This window comes from Suricata suricatta, chromosome 2 (genome assembly GCF_006229205.1).
Source record: "Suricata suricatta isolate VVHF042 chromosome 2, meerkat_22Aug2017_6uvM2_HiC, whole genome shotgun sequence".
Classification (NCBI taxonomy): domain Eukaryota; kingdom Metazoa; phylum Chordata; class Mammalia; order Carnivora; family Herpestidae; genus Suricata; species Suricata suricatta.
In genome coordinates, this window is record NC_043701.1 from 35,843,299 (window position 1) to 35,864,568 (window position 21,270).

General features: G+C 35.0%; 1 protein-coding gene and 1 long non-coding RNA gene across 2 annotated transcripts in view; one reads left to right on the forward strand and one right to left on the reverse strand.

Moving 5' to 3' along the window:
- The window catches only part of BMT2 (base methyltransferase of 25S rRNA 2 homolog), a 101,350-nt gene that overhangs the window by 15,935 nt on the left and 64,145 nt on the right, over positions 1 to 21,270 (forward strand). The window contains exon 3 of the mRNA XM_029924703.1: positions 14,828 to 14,998. Within this exon, the coding sequence (XP_029780563.1) occupies positions 14,828 to 14,998 (171 nt within the window). The remainder of the gene's footprint in view (positions 1 to 14,827; positions 14,999 to 21,270) is intronic.
- On the reverse strand, positions 1,472 to 20,598 carry LOC115280061. The gene is made up of 2 exons (XR_003903624.1): positions 20,529 to 20,598; positions 1,472 to 1,588 (listed from the first exon to the last, which is right to left on the reverse strand). It is a non-coding gene; the product is annotated as an uncharacterized LOC115280061 (long non-coding RNA).

The window sequence follows — 21,270 nt, forward strand, 5'->3', positions numbered from 1 at the left end:
GCAAGGAACAGTACATAAATTAAAGATATGCTTTGTCAGATAATGGTAAGTCCCATAAGAAAAATAAAGCAAGGAAAAATAAAAGTTTTAAGTAGGATAGACAGGGTAGGCCTCACAGAAGTGATATGTGTAAAAACTATGAAAGAAGTGAGACAACAAGTCCAGAGGCCTTGAGGTAAGACTGTGCTGGCATGTTTTTGAAATAGCAAGGAGACCAATGTGGCTAGAGCAAAATATAAGAGTGGTAGAAAATAAGATACTGAACAGCTAGATTTCATAGGGTCTTGTAAAACATGGTAAAGACGTTGGCTTTTATTCTGTGTGAGATGAGTCACTGGATGTTTTAAGAAGAATAGTAACAGGAGTTTATTTACCTTTCAAAATATGTCTTAATTAATTGCTTTGTTAAGATATACTATAGGAAGGGGAGTATGTAAGTAAGGAAATCAGTTGGGAAGCTAATATGATAAGATCCAAAGTTATAGTGAAACAGTTTTCTTGGAGAATGAGAAAGTGGATGGACAGAACAGTTTAATAAGATTAATGCTCAGGTGAGTATAATGACTCAGGAGATGGGGGAGGGAAATGATGGTGTGTGTGTTGTGGTGATTATAATGATATATAAGGAGAGAGTTGAAAATACGAGGTGAGTGCGGAGGAGTGGAAAGGTATTATCAGTGGATTGTGGACCCCAAGAATTGTGGAGTTGGAGAAAGAAAGGAGCCAGAATAATAGGAAATAGGATTCTTGGAATTAAAATGTTTGGTGTTTTCTGCTTGGTTCTAGAGAGAAAAATTTCTTCTTTTAGAAAATAAACATTTTCTTCCTCAAGCTAAGAAATGCAAAATGAGATGGACTACTGAACGGAGATACTTCCCTTGTAACATGGAGTAATGATGTAATCCAATCAGGAAATCAGCACCAACTCTATTTAAGACCATCATCCTTGGCTTTTAGCAGCTGCTTTAAAATTAGTATTTGAGTATCCAAAGCAAGCTCTCAGACTGTTTCTTAAAAGGACTTTGATGTGTGGTATTCTCATAGGAGCATTTGCTTGTACCTTCCTTCAATAATCTGCCCTCACACTTCATTCTTCTTTTCCCTGGGATGTGTGTTTTTTTTTTTTTAATCACTAGTTATTGTATCTACATGTGTTTGAAAGAGGTAATTTTTATGTCAAATTGCTGAAAGGGAGCGTTTGTAAGAATTTAGGTCAAACTGCAGAAAAAAAACTGGCAAAATATCATAAAATAAATTTACTATGGAAAGTAATCCCATGAGAAGTTTTATAATGTCTTTACTTTAAAAGTTAAAACTAACTTGAGAGGGTACAAAACAGTTTTGAATTTTGAAACTTATCTAAATTTTAACTTGCATTTATATAATTCCTTTCTCTATTGACAATTCTAAGAAAGCAGTAGTACTTTGAGAGGTAAAGTGGGCTTTAAAAAGGAATTGACAGAAGTTTCCGTTCAGTTAGTTATACTTAAAACTTTATAGGAATTTGGTATGTAAGATAGGCCTTACTGACATTACCCTGCTAAGATTTTGTTGGCTGTTTAGCTTGAAGAATTCCACAAATGCTTTCCTTCAAAAAAAAAAAAGATAATAAAATTAGATTTATAGTATGAAATAATAAAAACTTAACATAATACAATGGCATAGTTGTATGTTTAGTAAAAAGATTTACTTTTTCTAACTCTTTGTACACACAGAGAAACACATGGTTTCCTGGATTTGCAAGTAAATTGCAGATAACGTGACATTTCATTCCCACATATCTCCTATGAATAAGGACATTTTTCTGCATAAGCATAATGCCATCATCACATTAAGATAATTAATAGTAATTTCTTCGTTTCCTAAAATACTTAGTTCAAAAATTCAGTTTTTTTTTAATTATCCCCAAAATGTGCTTTAATTTTTTTTCTATATCCAGATAGGGTTCATGCATTGGATTTGGTGGTTGCATTTCTTTAGGTTCTTGGTTTTGTTTTCCATAACATTGAGTTTTTTGAGAAATGACAGTTTATTTGAAAAATATCCCACATTCTATATTTTGTGGGTTTTTAAAAAAATAGTTTATTGTCAAATTGTTTTCCATACAACACCCAGTGCTCTTCCCCACAAGTGCCCTCCTCCATCACCACCACCTCTTTTCCCCCCTCCCCCCTTCCCCTTCAACCCTCAGTTCATTTTCAGTATTCAGTAGTCTCTCAAGTTTTGTGTCCCTCTCTCTCCAACTCTCTTTCACCCTTCCCCTCCCCCTGGTCCTCCATTAGGTTTCTCCTGTTCTCCTGTTACACCTATGAGTGCAAACATATAGTATCTGTCCTTCTCTGCCTGACTTATTTCGCTTAGCATGAACATTGAGGTACATGTGCTCCTATGCATCAGCACTTCTGTATCCCTTGGGTAAATCCCTAGCAGGGCTATTGCTGGGTCATAAGGGAGTTCTATTGATAGTTTTTTGAGGAATCTCCACACTGTTTTCCAGAGTGGCTGCACCAGTTTACATTCCCACCAACAGTGCAGGAGGGTGCCCATCTCTCCACACCCTTGCCAGCATCTATAGGCTCTTGATTTATTCATTTTAGCCACTCTGATTGGCGTGAGGTGGTATCTCAGTGTGGTTTATGATTTGTGTTTCCCTGATGATGAGTGATGTTGAGCACTGTTTCATGTGCCTGTAGGCCATCAGGATGTCCTCTTTGGAGAAGTGTCTGTTTGTGTCTTCTGCCCATTTCTTCACTGGGTTATTTGTTTTTTGGGTGTGGAGTTTGGTGAGTTCCTTGTAGATTTTGGATACTAGCCCTTTATCTGCTATGTCATTTGCAACTATCTTTTCCCATTCTGTCGGTTGCCTATTAGTTTTCTTGATTGTTTCCTTTGCAGTGCAGAAGCTTTTTATCTTGATGAGGTCCCGAGAATTCATTTTTGTTTTCATTTCCCTTGCCTTTGGGGATGTGTTGAGTAGGAAATTGTTGCAGTTGAGATCTAGGAGGTTGTTTCCTACTTTCTCCTTGAGGGTTTTGATGGTTTCCTGTCTCACATTCAGGTCCTTCAGCCATTTTGAGTTTATTTTTGTGAATGGTGTAAGAGAGTGGTCTGGTTTCATTCTTCTGTATGTTGCTGTCCAGCTCTCCCAGCACCACCTGCTAAAGAGGCAGTCTTTTTTCCATCGGATACTCTTTCCTGCTTTGTCAAAAATTACTTTGTGAGTTTTGATTCAAGGTGGTTAATAGTACTGTTCAAATCATCTCTCTGTCCTTACTGATTTTTGTTTTTTGCTTTCTGTTCTATCAATTACCAAGAGAGGTTTTTAAGATACTATTTTTCTCAATTTTTGTATAATTACTTGGCTAATCATTAGATTATTTAATTTTTCTCTTAAGTTCATTTTTTTTCTGAATTAAAAAGATTTATAGGGTCGCTTGGATACTCAGTTAAACTTCTAACTCTTGATTTCTACTCAGGTCAGGATCTCACAGTTCATGAGATTGAGGCCTGCACGTGGAGCCTGCTTGGGATGTTCTCTCTCCTCTCTCTCTCTGCTCCTCACCATTATGCGCACTCTCACTCTCTCAAATAAACTTAAAAAATATTTATAGTAATTACTATAAAGCCTTTGTCTGCTTATTCCAATATACGGTTTATCTAGATCTGTTTCTATTGGCTGTTTTTTTATGGATCTTTTTTTTTTTCCTGCTTCATTATATGTCTGGTAATTTAAAAAAAAATGTTTACTAGCATTGTGTTTTATAAGAGACTGACATAAAAACTAGTTTTCCCTGAAGAGGGCATGCTTTTGGTTTTTTTGTTTTGTTTTCTCTGACGGGCTGCTAGGATGAAAGATGGATACACTTTGATATATCAGGGGTTAAGCTTAGTTGAATGGGATTACATAGTTGCATTTCACCTCTGGCTTCAAATGTTTTGAGGGTGAGCTCTGATTTATGTATATTATAGGCACATTCCCCTAGCAAGACACTGAGACCTAAGTCCACAGAAGACCGCAAAGAATTTTCTCTGCAAGGTTCCACTCCAAGCCTCTAGTACTGCCCCTGCCTTTTTCATATTTGAAAATCAAGACCTATGGGGGGTGGGGGGTGGGGAGGTGCAGGAATAGAACAGGGAGAACAATCTTTGCATTTGGGTTTCTTAAAGATTTTAGTCTGTCACACCATTCTAAGCAACCATTAAAAACTCTGCTGGCTTCCCTTTAATCAAACAAGATCCTTCTACCCTGGGCCACATGATCCTTTGCTGCCCATATACTTTTTCAACTATTGTACAAAGTGCCTGTGTTCCGTTCTCATCTAGGCCTTTCTTTAGTTCCTTTACACTTTTGTATCCTCAGCTCTCTTGATTTCTTTTTAATATATTGTTTTTTAGAGTTTATAGTTCTTTTTCCCCAGCTACGGCATAATCCAGGGCCCGTTGTTATTTTATGTATCCTAATCCAAAACTAGTTTTATGTCCTGTATTTTGAATTTATTTGAGTGTTTTCTCATGGATCCATTTAACTACTTTTCCATTCTCTTTTATTTCTTATAAACTGAAAAGTGGATCTGAAGTGTTGATTCTGGTAACATTATTTTTGTCAAAATATCGGTTAGGTGAAACTGCACACTTATTGCATTACATTAGCAGGTTCTTATTGTCAAGTTACCTACTAAATTTTGACATTTGGTTAAGGTGATCATTCCATTGTAAATTTATATTTTGCCTTTGTAATTAGCAAGTAATGTGTAGAGGGACATTTTGGCTTGTGGATCAGTCCTGTCTCCTGACAGTCTTTCAGCTAACTGATTTACTTCTGTTTATTAAATAAACTGCTTCATTTGGGATTGCAAATGAATGATTTTTAAAAATTTTTTAATGTTTATTTTTTTAAAGATTTTTTAATGTTTATTTTTTGGGGGTGAGAGAGAGAGAGAGAGAGAGAGGGAGAGAGAGAGGGAGAGAATGAGTGGGGGAGGGGCAGAGAGAGAGAGGACACAAATCTAAAGCAGGCTCCAGGCTCTCAGCTGTCAGCACAGAGCCTGGCATGGGGCTCAAACTCACGAACCGCAAGCTCATGACCTGAGCCAAAGTCGGACACTTAACTGAGCCATCCACGTGCCTGGCAGAATGATTTTTTAAATTGTATAATTCTTTGTATTTATTCGCTTCTGTAAATAAAAGCTTTTCTATATGAACATGCCAGAAAGGCTGGGTAAAAATAAACATCTACGTATACCTAATTCTTTGTGTTTAAACAGCAATTCTTACAATAAGGAATTGGTGTGGTAATTCCAATTGTGATAAGTTTTTTGACTTTGGGGTTTTTATATCACAGTAGCCTTTTGCATTGTTAATTTATTCACTCTTCCCATCAGTATTTATTTTTGGAGGGGAGGATGTTCAGATTATTCTGTATTCCATATTTAGCTGGTGGGAGCCCCTTCAGAGCTGGCCTCCGTGTTCTGACAGCACCTCTGAACACTTTCTTACTATCTAGTACAAAATAAACCTTTAATTTTGCTACCCAAGACTTAGAATCAAACTATTCTTCACAGAGCCTCAGTTTCTTATAGTGAGAATGGGCATTTAGAAGTTTAATTAAGATCTGGGCACTAGATGTGCTGCTGAAGGACTTAGTTCTGAATAACATTAATACATTTACTTTGTCCTACAGTTCACATAAAATAGTTTGAAATATAATGTCAGTTTTACTTCTAACAGTAAACTGACTGGATGAAGTTTAAAATATCTTTGTAGTTATTTTGTCTTTAGAAGGTAACCCCCTAAGGGTCAGGATACTGTGTTTAAAAGTTACTTGAAATAGTTCTTTTGTATATGGTTATGTTCACTTTCAGTTTGATGGGTTCCCCCCCTATTTAATTTGTGATCATATAAAACATTTACATGATTCAAAACTCAAAACTTTATAGAAAGGTGTATTAAGAAAGGTTCTCTTGCAATTTCTTCCATTTGTTTCTTGTTTTATCCTATCAGGGTTGTTTTGGTTTTTGTTTTTGTTTTGAAAAAATAATGAAAGTCACATACACACATATCTACCCATTATCTGTATTCAAATAAGATATGTTATATTCTGTTTTATACCTTTTTTTTTTTTATATGTCATGGAGATCACTATTGTATTGGTCAAGGTTCTTCACAGAATGGGCTCCTGTGTTTATGGAGGCTGATAAATCCTAAGATCTGCAGGATAAGTGGCGAGAACCAGTGGCAGGTTGAGGCCTTGGAAGAGCTGATGTTTCAGTGTGAGTGTGAAAGCAAGAAAAATTCAGTGTCCCTGTTCAAAGACAGTCAAACAGGAGGAGTCTTTCATATTCTGGGGAGGAGAGTCAGCCTTTTTGTTCTATACAGACCTTCAAGTGATTGGATGAGGCCCATTCCTATTACGAAGGACAGTCTGCTTTACTCAGTTTACTAATTTAGATGTTACTCTCATTCAGAACTATCTTCACAGACTCATTCAGAATGTTTGACCAGATAGCTAGGTACCCCTTGGCCCAGTCAAGTTGAGAACATAAATTGACCAATCACAAGTATATAGATATCATTTTCATTTTCATAAGTTATTTACAAGTTTTTCCTGTTACAAATAGTGCTGTAATGGATAGCCTTGTGCATATTCATTTTGTATATTTGGCATTGAATCTTTGTAGATCACTGGCTGTGAAATTGCAGGTAGAAGAGTAAATGTATCTGTGATTTTGTTAGATATTGTCAAACCACCTTCTGTAGAGGTTTTATCATTTTGTAGTTCCCTCAGCAAAAAAACAAGAATACCTATCTCTTCAGAATCTCTCTCCCTTTTGGAGTTTTGCCAGTTTGATAGGTGGGAAATGATATCTCTGTGTGGTTTTAATTTATGGTTCACTTGTGAGTGAAGTTGAGTATGTTTTTTTATATTTAAAAATTATTTGCCCCCTTTTTTTGTGAATTATGTTCATATTTTTGATACTTTCTTCCCGTTGGTTTTGGTCTCTTTTATCTTGATTTTTTCATAGTTTTTTATATGATTTACAGATATGTACCCTTTGTCTTTGACTGTTAATACCTTTTGCCATTTAGGTTTTTGTTTTGCCATGTAGAAGGATTTGTTTTTACATAATCAGATATGTATCTCTCTTACTGCTTCCAGATTTCACTTGTCTTAGAAAAGTTTTCCTGATTCCCAGACTATAAGAATTCCTAATAGTAATTCACTCATTCACCCACGAGTTTCCTTTTACTATTTGAATGATACCATTTTTTACATTTAGATATCTGACCTATTTGGAATTCAGTCTGGTGTTTGTTGGGAAGTATAGATTTAACTTTTTGCCCCAAATAATTACCCATTTCTCCAACATTTGGCGTGACACTTATATGCCAACTTGGCCAACTATATGGTATAGTTGGTTCTGTTTTAGGACTTAGTTATGTTTCATTGTCTATATCATTTAATCCATGTTATTCTGTAACGTCTTCCCCCTGCACCATCATCTCTCTTCTTTCTCAGGGTTTTCTTGGTTCTTTCCATTTTTTTTATATGTATTTTAGAACCAACTGGTCTAAGTAAATTTGTAAAAGTTTGTATTTTTGTTGGGATTTTATTAAATTTCTTAATAAGTGGAGAAAACTGACATCTTTGTAATGTTGAATCATCACGGCCATGAAAAAGGTACATATTTTTCTGTTTGTTCCAGTCTGCTTTTGAGTTGTTCAGTAGTGTTTTAAGGTTTTCTGAATACCGGTTTTCTGAATATGTGTATTTCTTGTTACAATTTTTCCCTAGGTATTTCATGATTTTGTTGATGTGGTAAATGTGATCTTCCCTTCTGTTATATATCTATATAGGCTATGGCTTATATATACACATATACATGGAGGCTTTTGATTTTTGTATTTTTACATCTCTTACTGTTGGTATTGGTTTATGATTGATTCTTTTGGCTTGTCTAGATAAACTCATCTGTGTGTATACATTTTTCTTTCTCTCCAGTTTCTTGTCGTTTTTTGGGTTGGTTTTTTTTTTTCTGTTCTTGACATACTTTTTCTTTGTCTGCTACACAGCTGTGCCTTATTCATTTAGCAATGTGTGCATTGTGTCCCTGTTAAAATCATTGCTGGCTTTTTGGCTGATATATATGTATAATTTTACTTTTAGGAAGTTCATCAATTCCTATTTTAATGAGGGGATTTTTTTGTTTGTTTTTTGGTTTTTTTGTTTGTTTTTTAGGACAGGTGTTGAATTTTGTTGAATGTCCTTTCAGCATCTGTGGAAATGTATTGAGTTTCCTCTTTAAATTTATGAATATGTATGTGAATATATTAATGGATTTAAATTTCCAGATGAAAGGGATTTTTTGTTTTATTCTGTTATACTTTTATTGTGTTGTAATGGGATGATTTTGTCTGTGTTTTTCTGTGGCTTTTACTATGGTTTTCTTTCTGACAGAGTACATGTATATGGCAGTTTTTGTGAATATTCCATATGCACTTGAAAAGAAGTTATATTCTCCTTAGAGAACAAAGTTTGTTATGTAGATAAGATAAACCTTATACGCTTTCGGGCTTCTCTAACCTTATCTAATATTCATTCACTTGATTGAGTCATGTATTAAAGTTCTTTATTAGTTGTGTCTGTTTCTCCATGAATCTCAGGGAGTTTCTGCTTTGTGAAGATGGCTACTGTGATAAATGGCACGAAAATATTCATAACTGTTATATCTTTAGAAATTGTGGCCTTCAGCCTTCTAAGTTTTCCTTTTTATTCATTTGATGTTTTTCATTCTTTACTGTAACTAGCCTCTTCACCAACATTTCTCAGCCATTTCATGGATGAACTTCATCTTCCAGTAAATGCTTTAGAACCAGCTTGCAACTATGATGTTCCCTAACTTCTTACATACCAAAAACTGTTTTTCTGTAGTTTTGTTACAAAACGTACAGGTTGGCTGGATAAAAATCCTTGACTCACAGTTTCTTTCCTTCAGCTTCTGAAAAAAATGTTCCTCTATTTTAGTCTTATTTTGTATCTTCTTTCCATTTTCTACCCCCCCACCCCTTTTTTTCCCTCCATTTTCTACTGAACTATTTGGTAATTAGTTGCAGAAATCACAAGATTTTCATTCCTGAATATTTCAAGGTGTATCATTGCGCTTAGTTGAGGCAAATTCTCTAGCTTTTGTTTAATTTCAAGTTTTTATTTAAATTCTAGTTAGTTAACATATAGTGTAATACTAGTTTCAGTAGTAGAATTTACTGATTGGCCATTTACACGTAACACGCAGTGCTCATCACAACTGCCCTCCTTAATGTCTGTAATCCATTTAACCCATTCCCCTGCTCACCTCTCCGCCAACCCATAGTTTGTTCTGTGTAGTTAAGTGAAACAAGTCAGAGAAAGACAAATACCATATGATTGATTCATGAAATCTCTCTCTCGTTTTTTGTCTTTTATGAAAGACATCTTATAAAGATTTAGAGACTCTCAATTTGGGTTTGTCTGGTTATTTCTTTCTGATTAGATCTAAGTAAAGCATATTAGCAAGAATATTACTTAGGTGATATTGTGTCCTTCTCAGTGTATTACATCAGGAGACACATGATAACTGTTCTGAGCTGGGTTTTTTCCCCCTTTCAAGTAGACTTATTTTTTGGTGCAGTTTTAGGTTCACAGCAATATTGAGCAGAAAGTACGGTTCCCATAAACACCCTGCCCACACATATGCACAGTCTCCTCCCGATCAACATCCACCCAGAATGGTACATTACATTGTAATTGGTGAACTTCTTTGACACATCATTATCACGTTAGGATTCGTTTTTGGTGTTATATATTCTATGGGTTTTGACAAATGTATAATGACAAGTATTCACCATTATAGTATCATACAGATTCATTGCCCTGAAAATCCTCTGCTTTATCTGCACATCCCTTATTACACCAGCCATGGACTTTTTTACTCTTTATATAGTTTTGCCTTTTCTAGAATATCACAGAGTTGGAATCATAGTATATAACCTTTTAGATTGACATCTTTCACTTAATAGGCATTTAAGTTTCCACCATGTCTTTTCATGGCTTGGCAGCTCATTTCTTTTTAGCACTGAGTAATAATCTATTGTCTGGATGTACCACACCTTTTTTCTTTACTCACCTGCTGAAAGACATCTTAATTGCTTCCAAGTTTTGGCAGTTATGAATAAAACTGCTTGTAAGCATCCATGTGCAGGTTTCTGTGTGAAAGTGAGTTTTCTTTGTTTTGTGCAAATACCAAGCAAGGAGTGTGATTGCTAGATTGTATGGTAAAAGTATGGTTAGTTGTGTAGGAAACTGCCAAATTGTCTGCGAAGTTATTTTATCATTTTGTATTCCCACCAGCAATGAATGAGTTTGTGTTGCTCCACTCGCATGTTCAGCAGAAGTTGGTGGTGTTGATGTTCAGGATTTGGGCCATGCTATTTGTATGTAGTAGTGTCGAGTTTTTGTTTTAATTTGCATTTCCCTAATGATGCATGATCTGGAGCTTATTTCATAAGCTTATTTTCTGTCTTTATGTCTTCTTTGGTGAGTTATCTAATCAGTTCTTTTCCATTTTTAAATTGCGTTGTTTGTTCTCTTATTATTAGGTTTTTAGAATTCTTTGTATATTTCAGATAACAGTTCCTTCATCAGATACGTCTTTTGCAAAAATTTCTCCCAGTCTGTGTCTTGTCTTCTCATTCTCTTCTCATTCTCTCCCATTCTCTTTTGCAGGGCAGTTTTTCATTTTAATTAAGAACAGCTTCTCAGTTCTTTCTTTGATGAATCTTGACTTTGGTGTTAAATCCAAAAGTCATGGCCAATCCCAGAGTCACCTAGATTTTCTCCTAGGAAGTTTATAAAACTCTCCAAGAGCTTTATAGTTTTGTGTTCTATGTTTGTCTATGATCCATTTTGAGTTAATTATTGTGAAAAGTGTAATGTCTGTTTAGGTTCATACTCCATTGTATTGCCTTTGCTCTTTTACTGAAAATCAGTAGAGTATATCTGTGTGGGTCTATTGGTGGGCTCCTTTGTTCCATGTGTCTAGTTGTCTGTTCTATCACCAACCTCACACTGTTCTGATCACTGTATAAAGTAAGTCAGATCGTGGTCAATCCTCCAATTTTGTTCTTCTTCAATACTATGTTGGCTATCCTGGGTCTTTTGCCTCTCCATATAAACTTTAGAATTAGTTTTTGGTCCCCACAAAATAATTTGCCTTGATTTTGATTGGGATTATACTGACTCTATAGATCAGTTTGGGAAGAACTGACATTGTGACAATATTGCGTCTTCCTATCCATTTTCATGGAATATCTCTCCATTATTCATTCCTTATTGTTCTAAGCTTTTTTATTTCATATTTGAAATGTTCTTTCATATCTGCAGTTGCTTACTTAATTGTATATAATTAATATTGAAATATTATAGTTTTTTTTCTCTTTTATGGCTATTTTTGATTCTGTCTTTGAAAATTTTCATCCACTGGTGTTGTTTTTTCCCTTCTCATAGAACCTTGTTTGGATTCTGTGTTCATTGAGCATTTATTTTATGGGTTTTTCTATTATGTTGGAGTCACTGTAGGGATTTGGGTGGCTTACTTTGTTCTTTAATTCTGAAGAACCTTGTTTAATTGCTACAAATGCAAAAATGAAGTTCCTTTAATATTTTCCTCTTTTGGTCTAACGTAACATTTTTTAATATATAGTTTAGATTATAACACCTCAGTAGGCTCATTATCTTTAATTGCTTAATTTTTTCCTTTTATCACCAAGCCTTCAGAGAAACCTCCATTTTTTCAAAGTGCCTCCTTTCTTCCCCAGAAGCAATATCTTTTCAAGGCTCTTCTTTTTGGTGACATTTACTTTTTGCATGTTTTTATGTGTGTGTCCTTTTGACTGTCCGTTAGCTAATGCTGTGGTTCACAATATCCCAAATCTTAATTACTAAGCTTTCCCCACTAAGAGTTGGACCCCTCTCTTGGGTGGTATATCTTAGCCACTTGTAAAACACCGTCAGATTTTACCCTCTTTTATAGGGTCCTCATCTGACTCTGTACTTTGGGGACTCCAAAGCCAATTCAGTTGGCCTCTGATTTTTGTTTTCCTAATTACATGTAAGATGAAGTGCTATTCTGGTTCCTAATGATGCCTATGCAATAGGCATGAATTGTAGGTGCTTTAATTTGTCTCCTGAATGATCTGTATATTCTTGGGAAGGTTTATAGGAAGATTGGAATTTAGATGGCTGGTATTCTATGAAGAGACCCTGGGATTCTAGCCCTTTAAGTGTTTTGCTGCCAATTTTCTAGATAACTATGATATTGAGCCATGTAAAATTGCAGTTTTTGTAATTCAAGAATTCTTGAATATTCACAATTGTATATGGTGCTACCTAAAAGAAAGGTAAGCAAGTGCTTTATTCTTGTGCTTTATGCTTTGTGCAATGTTACATTGTAGAGGCATTATTTTTAGTATTGATTCCAAGGTTATAAAGGCTACAGTTTTTGTCAGCTCTACTGAGATTTAATTTATATAAAATAAAAGGCACCATTTTAGTGTACAATTCAGTGGATATAGGCAATTGTTTATACTTCTGTAACCACCACCACTGTCAAAAAACAGAATATTTCCGTCACTCTAAAAAGCTCCATTGTACACTTTTGCAATTAACCCCACCCCAGGAAACCACTAAACTGCTGTCATTAGATTAGATTTCTAAATACCACATTTTTAAATTGGCCTTGGAATCTTGTGGGATCTGAGGCTTGCTTATCACTCCAGTGTTACCTAGCTATCTTTCCTGCTATATTTTGTTGGCCTCAGGGCCTTTTTACTCGTGAGTCCATCCATCCCTTTTCTTCTCGGCACTTTACATTTCACATATCTTGAGTAGATGTTCATCTCTGCAGATCTTGCTGTTTTTATCTACTGTGCTTTGCTCATGCTGTTCTGCCAGGAAAGCACTCACCTCGCAAACTAGCATTCTTCCTTGATTATTCTTACTCATATTTCTAACATCAGCATGTATTACTGACTCTAGATTGGGTTTTCAGTTGTATATTATCTTTATCCATTGTATTTTCTTTATTATTGTGTTGTTATTTGTCTTCTTCACTAGTCTGAGCTCCTTGAGGGCAGCAATCCCTTCTCCAGTTTGTTTTCTCATTACAGATGTGCCTGGCACATGGGGTCTCTGTATTCTTAAGATTTAATAAATATTTGATTTATGGGGCACCTGGGTGGCTCAGTTGGTTAAGCCTCTGACTTCGGCTCAGGTCAGATCCCACGTTCGTGGGTTTGAGCCCCGCGTCAGGCTCTGTGCTGACAGCTAGCTCAGAGCCTGGAGCCTGCTTCCAGTTCTGTGTGTCCTTCTCTCTCTGCCCCTCCCCCTCTATGCTCTGTCTCCCTCTGTATCAAAAATAAATAAAAACATTAAAAAATTTTTTTAAATAAAAAATAAATATTTGATTTATGATGAGTGGGTTTCAACTCCTATCTATAAGAATTAAAACTAAATCTACATAGGAAAATTAAATCTTTTTTTTTAAGAAGTCTTAATAGTAGTTACTAAGAAAAAGTGAAGTTGAACTACTAGTATACAAATATGAGGAGAGATGGGCATTTTTCCCTTAGATCATAGTTCTACTTGCAGAAACCAGTCTTAAATTAATTCTTCAATTTTTACTTCTCTTATCATATGTTTCTGGAAATTCACCAAGCAGTGTCTATGGAGAAAAATACGAGCTATATGTACTAATAGTGTGTTGTAAGAATCTAATAAGAATATTTGTTTAGATTCCCTTCTCCTTCAAGTAGCTTTGGTAATTAGATCATTTAAGCTATCTGAAAACCCAATCTAGAGTCAGCTATTAGATCACATGTAAGCTATCACATTGTAAGCTCAAGGGCCAGAGCTCTATCTCATTAACCTTTCTTTACCTTAAGATTCTGGCTTTAATAGCTAATAAATATTTGAGTTGATTCTATGGTTTATGTTTGTTTTTCCTATTATATACCCAGGCATGGTGCCCTACTATAGTCACTCTAAAATTGTATTAAGTTTGAAGAAAATTGTTTATAAGATTATGTCAGTCATTGATTTTGGTTCTGGATAGCAGCCTCATCTGTTGTAAAGTATATGAGCTTAAAATGAAACATCTTCAAAAAAATCTACATTTTAATACTATAAGAATTCAGATAAACAAAAATGGTCTCTTGATGGATAAGAATAATTTCCAGGTGTTATAAAAACCTTAATATTCAAACTTTTGTTCTGTAAATATTTACCTGTATGATACAGTACCATTTTTACCTGAATTGGATTTTTATTCCCTTCTCTCAAAGCAAATAAGAATATTAATGATTCATAATATGTTGACATCCTCACTTAGGTTTCATAAACCACTAGGGATCTAAGAAATAACTTTTGGGGTATTTGTCTACTACCAGCAAACCTGACTCAGAATTAATCATACTGTTCTTTTTGTATGCTGAATAGCAGAGTTATTTAAGATTTTCTAGAGAAACTTATGTTTTAGTTAAGAATACAGTTCAGCAAACATATAGGCACATCTGTATACCTGAAAAATACTTTTTATTTATTAAATATGATCTGTGATTATGCTGTATTATATATGAAGTGCTACTGAGTGTTCAAAATTAACTCTGTGTGACATTTTCAAAGTAGGAATTTGTAATTGAAAGTTTCCTGTTTTGATTAATAAAGGACTAATGTTTTTCCATTTTATTTTATATTCCTATCTAATATTTTAAAATGTAACTTCATTTTGCTTTGTAGTGTATGCAGAGAATACTTCCAGAATGGTGGAAAGAGAAAAGCACTTGAAAAGGATGAAAAAAGAGCTATACTCGCCACTAAGACCACTCCAGCCTTAAGTACACATGAGTCTTCTAAACTTGAAGGTCATTTAACCAACCTCACCTTTACAAACCCTGAATTTATAACTGAGTAAGTACAGTTTTGTACTTCAATTATTAACATCATCCTGGATAGCTCTATTAATAATGTAAAACAGTGTAATGATACAGTAAGTAGGAGGCCATTTGCTTGCTCCCCAGATAATAGATTAGGCTGAAAAATGCAGATTTATAATATTACTAGGTAGAAAACTAGCATAATTTTTAAGGGATATCAGGAAAACTAATGGTTCTATAGCAGATTGTGTTCAGAAAAAATAAAAAATAGTTTCTTAAATGTCATAATAATTATTCTTATGGTAATACAAAGAATCAAAATAGCAAAATCTATTGTAAACTATGTTTAAAGTGGCTATCTACTAAGTAAAAAATTACAAAGAATAATGGAAGATTATTAATGGAACCAGTTGCCATTATTTTATTGTTGATATGAAAATTTGCCTGCCAGTAGTATATGTATGCATAGGCACAAATTTTATTTACTAAATACATACATGAATATTTTTCCAGTTTAATGAAGCTATAATATAACATTGTGTAAGCTCAAGGTATATAACATGTGTAAGCTTAAGCTATACAACATGATTTGATATATGTAAATATTTTGAAATGATTACAAGTTTGGTAAACATCCATCACCTCACAGGTGTAATTTTTTTTCTTGTGATGAGAACTTTTAAGATTCATTCTCCTAGCAACTTTAAAATATATAGTACAGTATTGTTAACTATAATCATCATGTTGGGGGCGCCTGGGTGGATCAGTTGGCTTAGTGTACAACGTTGGCTCAGGTCATGATCTTGTGGTTCATGAGTTCGAGCCCCACGTCAGGCTCTGTGCTGATACCTTAGAGCCTGGAGTCTGCTTCTCTGTGTGTCTCTCTCTGCCCCTCCCCTGCTCATACTCTGTCTCTTTCTCTCTCAAATAAAACATTAAAAAAATTTTTTTTTAAATCATCATGTTGTACCTTATATCCCCTGAACTTTTTATAACTGGAAGTTTGTATCTTTCACTCTATTTCTCTATCCCATCTCCTATTGCCATTTCTGACTACCACAGGCTTATCTGTTTCTGTGGGATTGGTTTTTCTTAGATTCCACGTATAAATCAGATCATTAAAGTATCTGTCTTTCTCTCTTTTTTCACTTAGCAGAATGGCCTCAAGGTCCATCCATGTTATAACAAATGGCAGGATTTCATTCTTTTTTATGGCTGAAGAGTATTTCACTATACACACATACACACACACACACACACACACACACACACAAGTTCTATAATCCAATTAATTAGTAGTAATATTAAAATTATTTATACACCTTAGTACCAGAACAGATTTGTAGTATCAAGTAATACTTTACTAATCTCTTGAAAATGCTGAACTTGAATAATTCTAGAAACATCCTTGATAGACACTGAAAGCTAACCATGAAAATAAAATAAAATCAACCTCTTAACCATTTAAATTTATAGTAGGTATCGAACATAGCATTACCTCTGGTTACTTTGATTTTACATAATGTTGAAAATACTATAAACAATTTTATTTAAAGTTTAACATACTTTTTTAATTAGTTCACCAGGAAAGGATGAGGCATCTTTATTTCTTTTCAAAGATTATTATAAAGCTTACAAAGCATAGGGACTTACTTTTAAACATCCTGTAACTCAGGTGTTGTTATGAATATTCTTGAGTATTTTTAAATGATACTGTAAAAAAATAGTTATACTGCTATCAAAGATCGGTACATATGGAACATATCAGTCCTAGAATTTCTGCATGGTTCTCCTTTTTTGTTTTATAAGTAGGCTCCATGCCCAATGTGGGGCTTGACCTCAAGACCCTGAGGTTAAGAGTTGAATGTTCTACTGACTGAGCCACCCAGGCACCCCACTATATGGTTCTTTTTTTATAGTCTTTATTTTATTGTTGAGATTACCTTATTTGTTGAGTCATTGTCATCATATTTTCCTTTAATTCTTTTAACATGTTTTCTTTTAATTCTTGTAACATTTTTATAATAACTAATCTGTAGACTTTGCTCCAACATTTGAGCTCACTCAGTCATTTTTCTTTAATGCTGTTTTTCTTGAGTATGGAGCACACTTTCCTGTTTGTCTTTGTATATATCACAATTTTTTTGTTAAGAACATCCATTATATTTTTGATAATATATTATGGAAACTGTTGGTTTGGATTTTCCCCCAAGGAGGGGGCAGCAGCGGTGGTGGTGGTGGTAGTGATGGTGGTTTTTTACTAATTTGGGCTTAATCTGTGGGATCTGCCTTCCTTGTAGTGTGCATAGTATTTTTATTTCTTTCTTTCTTTCTTTATTTATTTTTAGGCTGGTTTCCTAGAGTCTGTTTGTGCATAGCTTAGTGATCAGTGATAGCACAGGTTATATACTCCAGGGCGTCAAGCCAGTTAGGCCTCCTCCACCCTCTGCCAGTGGATGTGTGTTGATTGGGGAGTGCTTTTAACACTGAGGCAGTTTTCAAGTGTGCCTCACCATTTAGTTTCCATCAGACCCCCTTGGGTCTCCTGTGCATGTTCACTCAGCCTCTAGGTCAGTCAAGACTGCATGGAGACCTTACCCAGCACCTCTGTGCCATTCTCATTTCCAGGATTTCTCAGGGTAAATTTCTGACTAGTTCTCCAGTCTGTAGCTCAGCCCAACTGAAACTACAACCTGAGGCTAGCTAGCATAGCTGCTGACTTTCTGTTTTCTACTTTTACTGACAGTGCTCTGTGTGGGCTTTTTATCCTTTGTTCCAAATCAAGTTAGCTCCTTCCAGCAGTGAAGCTGCTGCTTTTCACAGCCAGCCCTGTTCTTGAAGAACTTCCATACCAGCTGAGCATGGGGTGAGGGTGAGAAGAGTGGCCTCAGGCAAGGGCACCACAGACCCTCACTGTTCTTAACCTAGGATCAGTTGGTTCTCGTGCATAATATTCCCCAACTTGTTTGCCTTTGTTTGAGTCCCAAAATGGTTGTTTTTGATGATTATGTACAGTTTTATAGTTGTTTCTTGAAGAGTCGATTTACCAACTCTACCCTGCCAAAGTCCAGAAATTCCCATCTCTGGTTTAGTTTTCAAGGAGAAAAATTAGTTTGGTTTTAAACATTTAAAAGAAAGTATCCAAATATGATTGTTACAGGTCAGGATTTATTTAGTATTGAAATTAAACATGAAATGAGTTAACTAGGGGCGCCTGGGGGGCTCATTCGGTTGAGTGTCCAGCTTCGGCTCAGGTCATGATATCACAGTTCATAGGTTCGAGCCCTGCATCAGGCTCTGTGCTGACAGCTAGCTCAGAGCCTGGAGCCTGTCTTTGGATTCTGTGTCTCCCTCTCTCCTCTGACTCTCCTCTGCTCACACTGCCTCTCTCTCTCTCTCTCAAAAATAAAACATTAAAAAATTTAAAAAGGGGCACCTGGGTGGCTCAGTCAGTTAAGCCTCTGACTTCGGCTCAGGTCAGATCTCACGTTCGTGGGTTCGAGCCCTGCGTCAGGCTCTGTGCTGACAGATCAGAGCCTGGAGCCTGCTTCCAGTTCTGTGTCTCCTTCTCTCTCTGACCCTCCCCCTCTCATGCTCTGTCTCTATCTGTATCAAAAATAAATAAAACATTTAAAATTTTTTTTAATTAAAAAAAAAGAAATGAGTTAACTAGCATGGCTAGGCTTAGACTGTCTCTATTCTAAAACCTCTGAACTCCGTTATATACCATCTGGCCCCAATACGTGTATGTAGAATTACTCCTCCTGCTTCTGCCATTTTTGTAGCCTTTATTCTAGTCATATGGAACTGTTTAAATCCCCTAGTGGTACATGCTCTGTCTCACTTTCTGGTTGCAAGTACAACGTATCCACTTTCTGATACACTGTTGCCCTGTTATATTACGCTATATTTGAAGCATCTCCCCTTCCGAATGTAAATTGAACTTCCCAGAATTGGTATTCTTTGGTACTAATATTAAACCTTCTTTATAAATAACCATATTAAAGTACTTATATTAAAATCCCTATTGAATATTTTTCTGACTGCAAATGAAATAAGATCACAGTGTAAAAAATTTGCATGTTATGAATGTTATAGATGTAGCAAAACTATTGCTCAATCCCAGTTATATTTAGGCACATTTCTTTCCAGTCTTGTAATAGGCATTGTTTTTTACACAATAGAGACCATGTAGTATAACGAATTTTGTAAACTGCTCTTCCCATGCTATTAAAACACTCACTCTGCATTATGTTTCAGCACAAAAATCTACCACTGTATATGTCTAAATATAAAGTGATTCAGAATACAAAATAATACTCCATTTTCCCAGCAAGCATCGTAGTCTCATCTCATCTCTTTTTCTCTCCTCTCTCTCTTTCTTTCTCTCAGACAGGTAAATGAGATAATCAAAAATCAAGTGTTTGTTTATTCATAGTTATTACTGTATAGGAAGATACCCATTCTTTACCATCCGGATCTATTTGGCTTCTGACTTTGGATAGGAGGTTTAGATAGCAAGGGTTATCTTTTTCCCAATCATGTCTCAAATATGTATTCACATCCTTGTGATTTTTGGGTGTAGATAACAAGGACTCACATAGAAAAAAATACCTGATTTTTGTACTTACATTCCGTGAAAGCCAAATTTAAAACCAAATGTTTGTTACTGCTAGAGTCACTTTTTAAGTCCTCTATATCTCAGAATTGACATGTGCTACTTTTTAAATCTGGATATAATATGATTGCTGGAAATCTTATCCCAGGTCCCAGTTAACACACATTCCTCCTAAAGTAGCTATGTCCCAACTCTCTTTTATCTTGTACATATATACTTGTAATTGATACAAAATAAGTACTTCCTTTGCTGCCTTTTAAAAGTATTTATATTTTTTGAGAACCTTCACCAAATAGACCATATTCTGGGCCATAAAACACCTTAACAAATTTGAAAAGGTTGACCATCATAGAAAATATTTTCTCAGACTCTAATAGCAGAAAGAGAGCCGGAAAATACTAAAACATTGATAAATAACATACTTCTAATTAGAAATTAGAAAATTTCAAAATAATGAATTAAATGAAAATGAAAATGCATCTTAGCAATTTTATGGGATGTAGTGAAATCAGGGCTTGGAGGGAAATTTATAGTATTAAGTACATATATTAACAAAAAGAAAAACTAAGCTCAGTTCTACAAGTTTCTACCTCATGAAACTAGTAAAAGAAGAGCAAAAGAGATACAAAGTAAGCAGAGGAAAAGAAATAATAGAAGTTACAGCAGTCAGTGAAATTGACAACAGGAAAATGAGAAAATTTGTGAAACTGAAAGCTGGTTTCTTTGAACATTAGTAAAATTGATAAACCTCAGACCAAGCTAACCAAGAAAAATCAGGAGAAACACAAATTACTAATATTAGAAATGAGAGAACAGCCATCTGTACTGATCTCATGTACAGTAAAAGGATAATATTAGGAATATTATGAATAACCTGTGCCCACAGATTTGATAGTTTAGATAAAATGGACCAATTCCTTGAAAGACACAATCTACCAAAACTCACCTAAGGGGAAACAGATCATCAGAATGTCTGTATGTATTGAAGAAGTTGAATCAATAATGAACAGCTTTCTAAAACACAAAGCATAGGGCCCAGTTGTTTTCACTGGTGAAATCTACCAAACAGTTAAGGAAAAAACTGATACCAATTCTCTTCTGTCTGTTCCAGAAGATATAATCAGAGGGAACACTTCCTAATTCGTGCTGTGAGGCCAGCAGAATGTAGCTTAAGATGCTGAACCAAACTTCCCATTACCCATTCTGAAGTAAAATAGACGTGTTCCTGGCTGACTGTATAAACATGATTAAATAATGACTATATTATTATCTGTTTTTGGGGGCTAAGTTATGCTTTACTTACAATGGAAACAAATCTAAGTCAAGGAGGAAATTGGAAAATTCATCTAGTTGTCTGATGTTGCTTTTTAATATGATCTTAATAAGAAAACATCTACCAATTAAAATTGTAAAACTGTACTTCTGTGCATAATTATGAAATCTGTACTAATTTTTTTGCCTCCTCCCCCCAGTAAACAACCAAGCTACATCGTATGAAGTCATTTTGAGATAGTTTTTCTCCAGTAGTACTTTATTGGTCAAAGTAAAGAAACTTAAGAGAGCTCACTAATACAGACTTTGTAAGAACTCAAAGATAATGCCTTCTCTTTCAAGGCTAACATGGTAGAAAGAATCTTGCGTAATATACATTATTCTTTTGTTGGACATTTAGGTTGTTTTCTCACAGT